This window comes from Leptopilina heterotoma, unplaced genomic scaffold (assembly GCF_015476425.1).
Source record: "Leptopilina heterotoma isolate Lh14 unplaced genomic scaffold, ASM1547642v1 Lhet_123, whole genome shotgun sequence".
Taxonomy (NCBI): Eukaryota; Metazoa; Arthropoda; class Insecta; order Hymenoptera; family Figitidae; genus Leptopilina; species Leptopilina heterotoma.
In genome coordinates this window covers 5,510,406-5,527,528 of record NW_025110842.1, presented here as the reverse complement: position 1 = coordinate 5,527,528, position 17,123 = coordinate 5,510,406, and the positions used below count along the sequence as shown (strand labels likewise).

Here is a 17,123-nt window from a genome sequence, read left to right as displayed (position 1 = left end):
GGCGACGACAAATCTCCATGTAAATTGGCGACGCAAACCAAAATTTAAATTTAAAATTTGCGTTCCGTAAGTTGCGATAAGTGTCCCGTTAGCCGCGAAAAGTTCGTAAGTTGATTTCTCACGAGGTTGAGGAAGTTGCACACGCGGAAAGACACACAGATCAGCACCTGTGTCGACGAGGAACCTTATCCTTGAAGATTCGTCTGTTAAAAATAGTCGGCGCGATTTACCGGGAGAGATGTCGTTGGCCGACATTAACGACTTCCCGACTCGTTTTCCGCACTAGAGAATTTGCAAGGTTTCTCACATTTTTTAGCGTCTTTCCCGAATTTCCAATGATACCAACACATATCACTGGATCGTTGATGTCGATTTCGAGAGTGTGATCGAGATCGAAATTGTGATCTTGAGTGAGAGCGATCTCGTCCTCGCGACACTTGGTTCACTTCCAAGGAGGCAAACTTCTGGAGCACTAGCGCGAGAGACTGTTCAAGGCTGGCAAACCGGGCCTCAAACGATGTTCCCGTAGTGGAACTTGTTGTTGCGGCCGAAACAGCTGTACGTGTTTCCGCAACGTTGCACAAGCTTCCATAAGCTTCCGCGACAGAGTCGGCGATCTCAGCTCGTTTGTCCAAGGGAAGGTCCCTGTGTGCTGCAAGCATGGCCTGCATGTGTTTTGGTAAACGGCCGAGCCAAAGGGTCTGCAAAACATCATCGGGGAAATTACTTCCCGCCAGGTTGCGAAGATGGCGTAAAAACTGCGTTGGTTTTCTGTCACCGAGAGGTTCGTTTTCCAGGAGACGTCGCGTGTTTTGTTCCTGTGAAGTTCCCATTCGGCTGATGAGTTCCTTTTTGAGAAGTTCAAAAGTCCGCTCAGCTTTCGGTTTGAGCAACACGTCACGGATTTCCACGGAATATCGCGGGTCTAAAGCACTGAGCGCGTGACCGAATTTTGTTGCATCCTGAGTAATTCCAGCTGCATCAAAACTACTTTCGAGCAACAAAAACCACAATTCAGGATCCTCAGGCATGAATATTGGCACTTTAACTGCTATTCTTTCGATAGTTTCGTTGCCCACTGTAACATTTGTCATTTTGACTTATTAAAAAAAAAATGAATGTCAAAAAATAAAATAGAATGTCAAAAAATAAAAAAAAATTGTCACAAAGTCTCAGTGTCACGAGTAAATTTTTCACTTTGTCGACTATTTTCGTATCACTTGATTGTCACTTTGTTGTCACTTTTTATCACTTAATTGTCACTTGATGGTCGCTTTGTTGTCACTTAATTGGCACTTTGTTTTCACTTGGTTGTCACTTTGTTGGCACTTGATGGTCGCCTTGATGTCAGTTAATTGTCACTTTGTCCCACGAAAAATAATTCACGATCACGTCGGGGTCACCAATTTGTGGGATTGTTAGGATTGTGTGACACAATTAATTTCTCAAATTAATAACAACATTTATTTAATCAATAACAAAATTACATACACAAAATATGAAAGATAGTGAAATGTTAAGGTTTCGATCACGAAATAAAAGATACGAATTTACTCGCGGAATTTCTCGTTAACGTAGGTGCTTGTTGAAATGCTCTCAAAATTGAACTAAACTTTACACAGAAGATCGATGCTTCTTATACAAGAAAGTACATTAAAAACCTATTAAAAGTAATTAAAAATGCATTTCTATGTCTAGACTAATATGACGTAAAGATTCATTCTAAACACGTAATTCAAAGGTAAAGTTGGAGACAGAGAGTCGGACTTAGGGGCATGACAAAGCTAGAACGTTAAAAACTCATTAGACACAAAGAAAAGGGCCAGACAAGACCTAAGCGTTAAACCTGAATTGCGAAAAAGTAGAATAAGTGTAGAAAATTCCTATTTCATTATTTCATTAAAAATATTTGAAAATTATATAAAAATATTGTAGAGAACGCTACAAATAATTAAATATTTAAATAGAATAAATAAAATAAATACGGAAATTTCATAATTAACTATTTGAAATAAATAAATAAATAAGGAAATAAAATAATTAAATATTTAAAATAAATAAATGAATAAAATAATCAAATATTTAAATAAATTAATAAGATATTTAAAAAGAGTGCGTAGTAAAGGGGTCAGAGCATCCGACTTGCAAATAGAAATACGGGGTTCGATTCCTAGAGAAGATTAATATTAAGAAAACAAAATTTCAATAGATAAAAATTCAATAAATAACTTATAAGTAAAAAAATTAAATATTTAATTGACGTAAATAATTAAGTGAAATAATTAAATATTTAAATAAATTAAATTATTTTTATATTTAAATTAAGTAAAATAATTTAATATTTATATAAATAATTAACTAAATAATTAAATATTCAAAAGAAATAAATAAAAAATTAAAGAAAATAATTTAATATCTAAATAATACTTTTTCATTATTTAAAACACTATTTTCAAATAAAAAATGCTACATTACTAAATAAGTAAATAAATTATCATTTTTTTCAATTTTTTTGTTTTAAAAATCAAATTTTTTAGATACAATACGATAAAGCTGTAAATTGTATCAGATTTTTAAAATTCAAAATGGCGAATCCAATATGGAGGCTAAAATTGCAAACTAGAATTTTCAGTTTGAAAAATTAGAGAAAATTTACAAAAGTCAAGGACTAAGGGGTTTCTGAAAATCGCTGATTACTATTTAGAGGTTGGATTTAAAAAATTCAAAATGGCGATTCCAATATGGTGACGAAAAATCGAAATCTAAAGTTTTTCAGTTCAAAAATTCAGGCGAAATCTACAAAAATTGTTTCTCGGGGTATTTTTGCGGTGGCTGATGATGAATTTGAGATTTGATTTTTAAAAATCAAAATGGCGGTTCCAATATGGCGGCCAAAGCAAAAAAAATAATTTTTTTTAACTACAAAAAATAAATAAATATTCTTGGAAATTTTTGGGATGGCTAATGACGAATCTAAGGTTGGAATTTAAAAATTCAAAATGGCGGATCCAATATGGCGATTAAAGAAGAAAAAATAATGTTTTTAACAAAAAAAAATAGAAATATTTTTAAAAATCGGTCCTTTTTGGATTTTTTTTCGGGTGGCTGATGACAAATCTTAGGATAGATTTAAAAACATTCAAAATGACGGTTCCAATATGGCAACGAAAAATTGAAATATAAATTATTTCATTTAAAAATTGGTGAAAATTTAGAAAATTATTCGTTTAATTTAAAAAAAATACAAAAATCGTTTTTTGGGGACTTTCTTGGTGTCTGTTTGCAAATCTGAAGTTGAATTTTAAAAATTCAAAATGGCGGTACCAATATGGAGACGAAAAATCAAAATATAAAGTATTTCACTTTCAAAATAAAGAAAGAGTTTACAAAAATCGTTTTCCGGGGATTTTCGTGGTATCCGACTACGAATTTAGGGATAGATTTTAAAAATTAAAAATGGCGGTTCCAATATGGCGATGAAAAATCAAAATATAAATTATTTCACTTTTCAAATTTGTGAAAAATTTACAAAAATTATTTCTCAAGGACTTTCAGACTATAAGGTTACAAATCCGAAGTTGGATTTTAAAAATTCAAAATGGCGGATCCAATATGGCGTCAAAAAAAATCAAAATATAAAGTGTTTCACTTTCAAAATTAAGAGAAAGTTTACAAAAATCGTATCCCGAAGATTTTCGTGGTAGCCAATTACGAATTTGAGGTTAGATTTTAAAAACTCAAAATGTCGGTTCCAATATGGTGACGAAATATTGAAATTTAAATTATTTCACTTTAAAATTCGGGGAAAATCAAAATGTAAAGTATTTTACTTTAAAAAATTAAGGGAAAATTTACAAAAATCATTTCTTGGCAATTTTTTTAGAAGTAATAAGGAATCTGCAGTTAGATTTTAAAAATTCAAAATGGCGGATCCAATATGTAGACGAAAAATCGAAATATGAAGTATTTCACTTTAAAAATTCATTTTTTTTTAAGGGAAAAAAACAAAAGGCAAAAATTAATAGAAATCATTTCTCAAAGTTTTTCGTGGCAGCTGATTACGATGAATGTCGGATTAGATTTTTAAATTTCAAAATGGCGGTTGCAATATGGCGACGAAAAATCGAAATATGATGTATTTCACTTTAAAAATTAAGGGGAAATTTAGAAAAATCGTTTCTCGGTGATTTTCAAGGTAGCTGATTACGAATCGGAGGTTAGAATTTAAAAATCCAAAATGGCGGTTCCAATATGACGACAAAGAATCGAAATATAAATTGTTTCCCGTTAAAAATTCAATTAAAAATTTACAAGAATTGTTTCTCAGGGACTTTCGACTATGGCCGATTAGAAAACAAAAGTAGGATTTTAAAAATTCAAAATGGCGGATAAAATTTTGTCAGAAGAGTAAAGACATTTACCTTTATAGAATTTGTCTCAAAAAATGTTTAATTTTTAAAAAAATTCCATATTTTATTGACGTTACAGTATATTAAATGTTGCTTTTTATACAAATATAATATAGTACCATTTGCGGCTTTTTTTCACTAAAGAAAAAAATAGGGGGGGGGAGGAGGAGTACAGAGAATCCTCCTCATTTTTCTAGAAGCAATGTGCTTATATTCGTTAACGGTAATGGAATCATGTGACCATTCATACATAGAAAAGCTCTAACGGAAATGAAAACCGTCTTATAGACTTGTACACAGTCGTGCGTGATGCTCTTATATATATGTTGTCACAAAACGACGACTACATCGACGACGCGACGTAGACGACCGATCGACATCAGTTTTCGGTTAGAGTGAAAGACGATCGACTGAAAGCCGAGAAAGAGATGAAATAATTTTTCTCTCTAACTAAAGGAGGGTAAGAGAGAGAGAGAAATTGGGGGGGGGGGGGGGAGAAAAATGAAAACTAGAAATAAACGGGCAAGGGGGGAAGGGGGGATTAGGGGGAAGAGAGTAAGAGAGAAAAAAGAAAAGAGTGAGGGAGAAAGAAAAAAAAGGGGGAAAAAGTAAGAGAGAAAAAGGAGAGAGAGAGAGAGAGAGAGAGAGAGAGAGAGAGAGAGAGAGAGAGAGAGAGAGAGAGAGAGAGAGAAGCGAAAACTGGAAATAAACGCTCAGAAGGGGTGGGGGTGATTGAGGGGGGGGGGTTAGGAGAGAAAAAGGGGGAAATGAATAGGCTGAAACGCAGCGGAATGGAACGAAGGGGAGAATTCTCCCAATCAAATATACATGAGTTCATTAAGATGATATTTATTGAATGAAAGGTATTGGCATAAAGCCAAAGGCACAATAGTGCCAAAAACCTCGTTCACAACCTCCATTTTGTTATGCATTTTTTATATAATATAAGAAAATCTGTCCGACTATAATATAACGGCCATCATCAAGAAATCGTGAAAAAAAATTGTTAAAAACAATTTTTTATAAAAATAAAAATTCTTTATACTCAAATGTTTTAGTAAAAGATTTTAATAATTTTTATGATCTAAAACTGTAGTAATATGATTTATAAATAAAAAAATAAAACTTCTTCTATATGAGAAAGCAGAAATTAATAATTTTAAATTTAGAAAATTAATTTTTAAGGATAGGGGTCGTCCATAATTTACATAAGAAATTTAGGGGTTAGGGGGGAGGGGGGTCAGCTTGTTCTTACAAACAATAGAAAAAATGGCGCTAATGTATGCAAAATATCTTACAAAGAGGAAGGGTGGGGGGTCAAATTTTGCAAAAAAAAAAAATGTCACGTAATTTATGAACGGCCCCATAGAAATTAATTTCTGGATTAAGAAATTTAATTACTAGATTAAAAAATTAATGTTTAAGGACAGAAATTGATTTTTGGATTAAGAAAATTACTATAGATTTAAAAATTATTTTTTAAGGATAGAAATTGATTTCTGGTTTAAGAAATTAATTCACTAGATTAAAAAATTAATTTTCAAGTAGAGAAACTAATTTTTGCAGCTAAAAAAATTCATTTTTATAATAAAAATTAAATAATTTTTAAGTTAGGAATCATATTTTTTAAATTAAAAAACAAACTTTTAAGTAAAACAAAACTAATTTTCTAGTTACAAGAAATAAATTCTGAATTAAAAATTTAATTTTTAAGTTAGGAAATTAATTCTTATATGTCAGGAAATTAGTTTTTAAGGTAAGAGAATTTTTTCAGGTTAAGAAATAATGTTTCAAGTTAGGAAAACAATTTTTTAATTAATAAACTAATTTCAAATTCAAAAATCAAATTTTAACTTAAAAGAAATAATTTCTAAGTAAAACATAAATATCAGAATTAGAAAATTAATTCTCAACTTAGAAAATTAATTTTTAATTTAAAAAACTAATTTTTAAGTTAGGAAATCAACTTTTAACTTAAAAGACTAGTTTTTAAGAGAATAAATTAATTCTTATGTTGAGAAATTAATTTTTAAGTTAAAAAATACATTTTTAGGTTAAAAATTCATTTTTAAAATAAAAAAATACATTTTCAGGTTAAAAATTCATTTTTAAGTTAAAAAATACATTTGTAGGTTAAAAAATACATTTTTAGGTAAAAAATTCATTTTTAAGTTGAAAAATTAATTTTTAGGTAAAAAAATTAATTTTTTATTTAGGAAAATTAATTTTGTAATTAAAAAAATTAATTTTTCAGTTCAAAAGTAAATTTTTAAGTTAAAAAATAATATAAAAAATAGAAAATTAATTTTCGACTTAAAAAACTAATTTTTAAGTTAGGAAAATAATTTTTAACTTAAAAGACTAATTTCTAAGAGAATAAATTAATTCTTATGTTAAGAAATTCAATTTTAAGTTAAAAAATTCATTTTTAAGTTAAAAAATACATTTTTAGAGTTTAAAAATTCATTTTTAAGCTATAAAATAAATTTTTAGGTTAAAAATTCATTTTTAAGTTGAAAAATTTATTTTTAGGTAAAAAAATTAATTTTTCATTTAAGAAAATTAATTTTATAATTAAAAAAATTAATTTTTCAGTTCAAAAGTAAATTTTTAAGTTAAAAAATAATATCAAAATTAGAAAATTAATTTTCGACTTAAAAAACTAATTTTTAAGTTAGGAAAATAATTTTTAACTTAAAAGACTAATTTCTAAGAGAATAAATTAATTCTTATGTTAAGAAATTCAATTTTAAGTTAAAAAACTCATTTTTAAGTTAAAAAATACATTTTTAGAGTTTAAAAATTCATTTTTAAGCTAAAAAATAAATTTTTAGGTTAAAAATTCATTTTTAAGTTGAAAAATTTATTTTTAGGTAAAAAAATTAATTTTTTATTTAAGAAAATTAATTTTATAATTAAAAAAATTAATTTTTCAGTTCAAAAGTAAATTTTTAAGTTAAAAAAATAATTTATTTAGTTATGAAATTAATTTTTAACTCTAATCTCTAAGTTAATAAATTAATTCCTATGTTAAAAATTTAATTTTCGAGTCTTAAAATTAAGTTAAAAATATTAATTTTTAAATTAAAATATAATTTTTAAGTTAAAAAATAATTTTTAATTTAAAAAAAAATAATTCTAAATATTAAAATTAAAATATTTTCAATTCCTAACGATTAATAGTAGAAAATAATTTTGTAATTTTTAGTTATATGATGTTAAATTATACTCTTGATAATTTTTCGCAGTTTCAATTCGATCGTAATTTTTATTAACATTAACTTGCCCAAAGGCTGATGGCTCCTCTTCATACCTGTAACAAAAAAAGAAAAATTTAAATTAATAAAGTATCATTTTATTATAATAACAATAGTTAAAAGGACTTTTTCAATCCAAAGTCAAAAATCCAAAATGGCGAATCCAATATGGCTGCCAAAATTGGAAAATAGTTTTAAACTACAAAAAATTAAAGAATTTTTACAAAAATCGTTTATCGAGGCTTTTTGTGATCGCTGAGTACGAATCTGATATCAAAATTAATAAACTCAAAATGTCGGATCCAATATGGCGGTCGAAAAAATAAAAAAGTTGGTTAAAATCACTGAAAATTGTAACTCGGGGGTTTTCGGGTTCGCTGAGTACGAATCTGTAGTTATTTTTTATAAATACAAAATGGCGGATCCAATATGGAGGCTAAAAATCGAAAAATAAAGTTTTTACCAACAAAAATTAGGGGAAAATTTACAAAAATCGTATTTAGGGGGTTTCCCAGGTTGCTGTTTACGAATTTGCTGTCGAATTTCAAAAATACAAAATGGCGGATCCAATATGGTGGTCGAAAAAATTTAAAAGTTGATAAAAATCACCGAAAATTGTAACTCGGGGGGTTTTCGGGGTCGCTGAGTACGAGTCTGTGGTTTGTTTTTGAAAATTCAAAATGGCGGATACAATATGGCGGCCAAACTTAGAAAAAACATTTTAAATACCAGGAAACTAAATGAAAGATTTACAAAAATCGTTTCTCGGGGATTTTTGTGGCCGCTGATTACGAATTTAATATCTGATTTAAAAAATTCAAAATGGTGGATCCAATATGGCGGTCGAAAAAATTTAAAACTTAACGAAAATTAAGGAAATTTGTTACTCGGGAGTTTTCGGAGGCGCTGATTACGAATTTGATGTCGGATTTTAAAAATACAAAATGGCGGATCCAATATGGCGGTCGGGAAAATAAAAATGTTTATAAAAATCACTAATAATTGGCACTTGGGGGTTTTTAGGGTCGCTGAGTACGAATTTGATATCTGATTTAAAAAATTCAAAATGGCGGATCCAATATGGCGGTCGGAATAATAAAAATGTTGATAAAAATCACTAAAAATTGTCACTCGGGAGTTTTTAAGGTCGCTGAGTACGAATTTGATATCTGATTTAAAAAATACAAAATGGCGGATCCAATATGGCGGTCGGGAAAATAAAAATGTTCATAAAAATCACTAATAATTGGCACTTGGGGGTTTTTGGGGTCGCTGAGTATGAATTTGACATTGGTTTTAAAAATTTGTTGAAGGCGGAAGTCAATAATTCTTAAAACGGAAGTACTGTCAAAAATACATAGAATTTGATTTTGAAAATTACAATTCGGAGTTTTTCTAAGTATGCACATTAAGTATAAATTCAGTGTCTTGTTTTATTAATCGACTGTTGGAAAATACATCAAATTCTGAGTAAAAAATAGTATTATTTTATTTATTAAAAAAAAATGTCCGAGTAAAAATAGTTTTTAAAAGTAAAATGAAACCTATATATACACATTGAATTCATGGAGTGAGAAAGACATTAACGTCCCTGGATTTCATTCACACTCATATACCTTCGGAAATCACAGCACGAAACACTTTCAGCCATGCCATTTCAATTATCCCACTTTTAGCGGGCTTATTTAAATCCTAAGTGCACACTCACGGGGGAAATACTTGCGCGACACAACTGTAGACGGTAACCAGTGGTACCAATCTTTCTCTCTCACACACTCTCTCCCTCTCTCTCTTTATGTATATATATATATATATATATATATATATAAGTTCAATCGGGCAGAGTGCATTTGCATTCGCTTCATTATTTACCCAATCGTCTCGTTTCCCTTGTTTCCACTTTGGTACATTTGTAGTGAGATGAAAGGACCTTCACTTAACCATTTATTCTCAACACAGCAAGAAAATAGTACCTTATTATGCCAGAAATCTTGTTCTAATTTAACTACGCAGTATTACCTTTTAGGTACTCTAGAAAGAGAGAGAGAGAGAAACGAGAATGGAAAAACATCCTCTGTGATGAAATCTTTTTCCGAAAAAAAAGCTTTCCTCTTGCGCATAATTAGAGGGAAAATCTTCAATGAAGTTTCAAATTCGTCTCTTGTAATATGAATCATTAACGAACGAAATTTTGAAGGGTTTGGAAAATTTCTATAATTCTAGAATTTAATTAATTTATATTAAAATTTAATTAATTAATATTAATATTTAATATTTAATTAATTAATAATAATTGAAATAAATTGTTATCGAATAATAATATAGTTAACAAATCGTAATTATTATAATTGATTATAATTACAATAAATTATAATAATAATTGAATGCAAGTATTAAATTTTATTAATAATTATTTATTATGTAACTCTCTAAATTTTAATTACTAAAAATGTTTACTAATTTAAAATAATGATTGAGTTTTTGTTTTTAAATTAAAAAATTTAATTAATAAAAATAGTTGAAATTAGTATTTATTAGTCAAATTTAAAAATTCAAAGGCAAAAAGTCAGCCACTATTTGAAATTATTAGTAAGCAAAATTACTAATTAGTAAATTTCAGAAACATTTTTACTAATTAGTAAATTTTACTAATAAATAAATTGAAATAACTATTTATTAGTACAATTTACAAATTCGAAAGCAACAAGTCAATCATTTTTTTAATTAGTAAGCAAACTAATTAGTAGGTAAAACTATTTTAAATTAATAAACTTTAAAAATTCAAAAATACTAGAATCAAGAAACTATTCAAAAAATTATAATTAAATTCTTTAAAACGATTCAAATAATTTTAAAAAATATGAGAAATTCAATTATCTTCAATATCTAGTATTTGCATTAAATTTCGCAAAAGAATTCAATTATTTAAAAAACAAATTGATAAAATTCAATTATTTTCATAAATAATGAAATTTACACAGGAATTAATTTAGAATTAATTTAGAATAGAATTTCGAAAAAGAAATTATTAACCAAAATTTTTAAAACAATTCTTCACAATAATTCAATTGCATTTACTAATATAATAACATTTTTCATGGAAATTCAATTATTGAAGAAAAATTGTAATAAAATTCTAAGCAAAAATTCAATTATTTTCATAAATAGTAAAACTCACTGAAGAATTTCAATTATTTTTAATACTATTTTAAATTAATTAACCAAAAAATTCAATTATTTTCACAAATAAAATATTTCCGCAAACATTCAATTAATTAAAATAAAATATTCATACATAATATTTATTGTATTTAAAAAAAAAATTAAATATTCAAACCAATGTTTATAAAATTCTTAAAAAGAATTCAATTATTTTCACAAATAATAAAATTTTTCACAGAAATTCATAATTCTTTTTAAAGGACTTTAATAAAATTTTTCGCAATAATTCAATTATTTCCATAAATAATAAAAATCATTGCAGGATTTCAATTGTTTTTCATATAATTTTAAAAGAATTTCTCCAAAAATGTAACTATTATAAAAATTTAATTTCAATTTCTCGAAAAAATCAATTATATAAAAATTTTTTTTTTAATTCTTTGCAAGAATTCAATTATTTACAAAAATATTAGAATTTCTCACAGAAATTCAATTATTTTCAAATATTTTAATCAAATTTTTGAAAAGAAATCAATTATTTTAAATACAATTTTAATTAAATTTTTTTTTTAATAATTCAATTATTCTTTCAGATTTCAAAAATATTCTTTCCAAGAATTCAATTATTTAGATAAATAATTCTGCGAAGGAATTCAATTATTAAAGATAAATAATCAAATTTTTTCCCGAAAATTCAATTATTTTTAGGCATTTTAATAAAATACTTTGCAAAATTTAATTATTTTCATAAATAACAAAATTTTTCACACAAATTCAATTTATTTTAAACATTTTATAATAAAATCGTTTGCAATTATTCAATTATTTTTAAAAATAACAAAAAAAACAACATTTTAAAAAAATGTTAATAAATTTTTTCGCAATTATTCAATTATTTTCATGAATAATAAAAATTTCTCAAGAACTTAATTATTTAAATTAGAATTTGCATAAAATTAGTCGGAAGTAATCAATTATTTACAAAATTTTATAAAATTCAAATTCAAATTTAATAAAATTCAAATCTTTTAGTGTTTTTTAATAAAATTTTTCTATAAATCCATTATTTTTAATAATTAAATATGTATTTAAAAAATGAACTAATTTCAAAAGAATTATATTAAAATTTTTCAACAAAAAAAAAATTACTTCTACAGAATTTTTAATTAAAAAGTTTGAAAAATTTAGATTTTCAAATATTTTAATTTGAAAACCTTTTCAGAATTCAATTTTTTTTCTAAATTTCCCGCTATAATTGCTTTTAATATTCAATTATTATCTAAAATTTTTAAATAAATTTTTATTAGAAAATTCAACGAGAATTCAAATTATTTAAATACAATGATTTTTATCAAAATTTTTATAAAAATCTTTGATAGAATTAAATAATTTTTTACAAATATTTAATTTCTTTCATGAATAATAAAATTGGTTGCAGTAATTCAATTTATTGTCGGGATAAGAAAGAAGTAAATATTTTTAATAAAATTTTTTTTTTTTTAATATTTTTTTTTTTATTTTTATTTTTTATTTTCTATTTTTTTTTTAATTAGGAAAAAGTCAGGAAAGTAAAAAATATGGAATGAAATTTTTGACTGTTTTTTTTTACTAATTTAGTAGTTTAAATTTATCACTATTTTAAATTAATAAACATTTTTATCAATTTAAATTTAGAGAATATAATCAACAAATCCTCATTATTGGAATAAATAATTATAAATTGAAATATTAAATTATAATAATTGCGATTATAATAATTATAAATATCAAATTATAATTATTATTAAAAAATGGAATTACTCAATAAGAGACTAGAATTTTTTTTTTTAATACGCAATAGTGATTTATTTTCCAGACTTTAAACGAATATGTCAAACATATTCCCTCGTGTATCAAAGAAATCATTTATTATAAACTTACAATAAGTCAATGCCTTATTCTCGTTTTAGCAAAAAAAAAAAAAAAAAACATTAGAGAAAAAATGATGATGAAATAAAGAAACATCACTTGTCATCAAAAGAGTAATAAAAAGAATAAAATGCGAACTTTTTTTCCCTGGATGAAAAATTATATTCACTAATTTCCCATGAGATTATTTTTGGAGAAGAATTTTATATAGAAGTTATTATTGTGTAATGATTATTTAATTATTATTTAAAAAAAAAAAAAAAAAATTATAATAAACAGAGCAAAAATAGTTTAAACCCTCAAAATTTATTTATTTTGACAAAAAACTAGCGAATCATGGGCAATGGTTCACAAAAATAATTAAAACCCTCAAAATTTCTATATTTTCGACCATGGGCAAAATCCATCAAATCATGACAAAAGGGAAAAGTAGTTTAAATTTTCTAAATTTTCTAAATTTTGGAAATGGTTAAAATATAAAAATCTTTTTAATTTTTAAAAACTATTTCCGCCGTTGGCAATGGTTTGGCAACATTTTGAACTTTTGTTAAAAAAAAGCACACAAAAAAAAGAAGTTTTCGCGAAAAATAGAATTTGTGTTTATTTTTAATTTCATGGTTGAATGGAACGAAATTTTTCATATTTTTTTTCCTTGCTTTATGGAAAAGCGGTGAAAGGTCTGCCAAGGGCAGTATTGTGAAGAAAGGAAAGCAGTGTTTTTCGGACCTTCCCCCCCCCCCCCCCCAATATCTAGCTTTGGTCAAGCAAGAGCGATTAATAAACTAATCATGCTCAGTCGGCAGTATCAATCATTTTCCGGTTGGAGCTCACCTCTCTGCAGTCGACAGCTTAAGTAATCACGAGCCAGTCCGCAGATTGTTTGCTTCGATTCGGTCGATTCGATATTCTCCTCACATACACATATTATATATATATATGTATATATTGGGCCAAAATAAGTTTCTCATGATCAAAATCAATTAAAATCAGTCTAGTACGATCACCGGATAAATAATAGTGCATAATGCAATTTATTTAAATTTTTATAAACAAAGTTAATTTATTTATTTATTTATTTATTTATTTATTTATTTATTTATTTATTTATTTATTTATTTATTTATTTATTTATTTATTTATTTATTTATTTATTTATTTATTTATTTATTTATTTATTTATTTATTTATTTATTTATTTATAAACAGGCAAAGTTTTAGCAGTGCCCAATCATAAAAAAGTACTAAGAGTAAAACTAAAAAATTTACATTAAGTGGTCGCATAATCAAAATTATTTTCAGTAGGGGAAACGGGAGTTAAATATTAAATTTTGCATAAATAATTTTACTAGACAATAAATCCGCTTAGATGCAAATATAATTTGTAATTAAAATTTTCTTTAAAATAATTGATTTATTTCCTACAATTTTATTAAAATATTTGAAAATAATTAAATTCCTGTGAAAAATTCTAATATTTTTGTAAATAATTGAATTTTTCCAAAAAATTTAAAAAAAAACACATTTTTTTAAAAAATTGATATTTTCAAGAAATTGAAATTAAATTTTTAATAATAATTACATTTTTGGAGCAATTTTTCTAAAATTATATGAAAAATAATTGAAATCCTGCAATTATTTTTATTATTTATGAAAGTAATTGAATTATTGCGAAATAATTTATTAAAATTTTTTAAAAATGTTGTTTTTTTTTGGTTATTTTTAAAAGTAATTGAATAATTGCGAACGATTTTAGTATAAAATGTTTAAAAGAATTGAATTTGTGTGAAAAATTTTGTTATTTATGAAAATAATTGAATTTTGCAAAGTATTTTATTAAAATGCCTAAAAATAATTGCATTTTCGGAATAAATTTTGTTATTTCTCGACATAATTGAACTCTTTTGAAGAATTTTATTAAAATCTAAAAGAATATTTGAATTTTTAAAAAAAAGCAATTAAAATTGTATTCAAAATAATTGATTTCTTTCGTATAATTTTATTAAAATATTTGAAAATAATTGAATTTCTGTGAAAAATTTTAATATTTTATTAAATAATTGAATTCTTCCAAAGAAATTTGAAAAAAAACATTTTTTTAAAGAATTGATTTTCTTGACAAATTGAAATTAAATTTTTAAGAAATAATAATTACATTTTTTGAGCAATTCCTGTAAAATTGTATTAAAAATAATTGAAATCCTGCCATGAATTTTATTATTTTTGAAAATAATTGAATAGTTGCTAAGAATATTATTAAAATTTTTAAAATAATTGAATTCCTGAGAAAAATTCAATTCTTTATGAAAATAATTGAATTATTGAGAAAAATTTTATGAAAAAGTTTAAGAATAATTGAATTTTATTGAAAAAATATTGTTATTTTTTAAAATATTTAAATTCTTCATTTATGAATTTTATAAACATTGTTTTAAATAATTAATTTTTTCGAAATATAATAAATATTATTAAAATTTCATTTTAAATAATAAAATTCTTGTGGAAAATTTTATTTTAAAAAAAAATTGAATTCTTGGCAAGAATTTAATTATAAAATGTTTAAAAGAATTGAATTTGTGTGAAAAATTTTGTTATTTATGAAAATAATTGAATTCTTGGAAAGCATATTTTTTGCCATATTTTTAAAATCTGAAAGAATAATTGAGCGATTTTATTAAAATGTTTAAAAGAATTAAATTTGTGTAAACAATTTTGTTGAATTTTATTATTTATGAGAATAATTGAATAGTTGTTAAAAGTTTTATTAAAATTTTCAAAAATAATTGAATTCCTCAGAAGAATTTTATTATTTATGAAAATAATTGAATAATTGTTAAAATTTTATTAAAATTTCCAAAAGTAATTTAAAATCCTAAGAAGAATTTTATTATTTATAAAAATAATTAAAAAATTGCGAACGATTTTATTAATATGTTTAAAAGAATTGAATTTGTATGAAAAATTTTGTTATTTATGAGAATAATTTCGAAGTGTCATTTAGAAGAATTATTTATGTAAATAATTGAATTCCTGAGAAATTTTTATTATTCGTGAAAAAATTTAAATTCTTACAAATATTTTTACAAAAAATTTTTAAATAATTGAATGTCTGTGTGACATTTTATTAATTTTTTTTTGGCAAATAATTGAATTCTTGCGAACGATTTTATTAAAATGCCACAAAATAATTGAATTTTCGGGAATAATTTTGTTATTTATCTTTAGTAATTGAATTCTTTAGAAGAATTTTATTAAAATCTAAAAGAATATTTGAATTATTTCAAAGAAAGGAAATTAAAATTGTATTTAAAATAATTGATTTCTTTCGTACAATTTTATTACAATATTTGAAAATAATTGAATTTCTGCGAAAAAATTTCATGTTTTAGTAAATAATTACATTTTTTCAAAGAATTCGAAAAAATACATTTTTTTAAAGAATTGATTTTTTTGAGAAATTGAAATTAAATTTTTAAGAATAATTACATTTTTTGAGAAATTCCTGTAAAATTGTATTAAAAATAATTGAAATACTGCCATGAATTTTATTAATTATGAGAATAATTAAATAGATGTTAAAAGTTTTATTTTAAATTTCCAAAAATAATTTAATTCCTGAGAAGAATTTTTTTATTTATAAAAATAATTGAATAATTGCGAACGGTTTTATTAAAATGTTTAAAAGAATTGAATTTGTGTGAAAAATTTTGTTATTTTTGATAATAATTGAATTTTGCAAAGATTTTTATTAAAATTCCTTCAAAATCATTAATTTTTCAGGAATAATTTTGTTATTTTTCACAATAATTGAATTATTTTGAAGAATTATTTATGTAAATAATTTTGAATTCATGTGAAAAATTTTAATATTTTTGTAAATAATTGAATTCTTCCAAAGAATTTAGAAAAAAAATTATTTTTTATATAATTGATTTTTTCCAGGAATTGCAATTAAATTTTTAAGAATAATTACATTTTTGGAGCAATTCTTTTAAAATTATATGAAAAATAATTGAAATTTTGCAATGATTTTTATTATTTATAAAAATAATTGAATTATTGCGAAAAATTTTATTAAAATCCATTATAAATAATTTAACTTAATTTTAATTCAAATTAAAATTTTTAAATTGAATTTGGAATATTGTTTGAAAATAATTGAATAGTTTTAAAGAATTTGATTATAATTTTTGAGAATAGTTTTTTTTTTATTTCTAGTATTAGCGAATTTAAAGTAGTGTAAAGTCTAAAAAAATCAGAAATAGTAGCCTTTAGTGGCTGAAATCTAAAAAAAGTATTCCAAAGACCATCGCTTCCGAAAATAAGACACCTATGGGTCTTGAGGTCAATGGATACCATTTTCACGTCAGGTTCCGGAGAAACGACAAAA

At 24.2% G+C, this 17,123-nt stretch overlaps 1 protein-coding gene across 1 annotated transcript; it reads right to left on the bottom strand.

Moving 5' to 3' along the window:
- Positions 1-254: 254 nt before the first annotated feature.
- On the bottom strand, positions 255-1,094 carry LOC122512566. The gene has a single exon (XM_043628466.1). It carries the CDS (start codon positions 1,092-1,094, stop codon positions 255-257), a length of 840 nt encoding a protein of 279 aa, XP_043484401.1.
- Between the last annotated feature and the right edge of the window lie 16,029 nt (positions 1,095-17,123).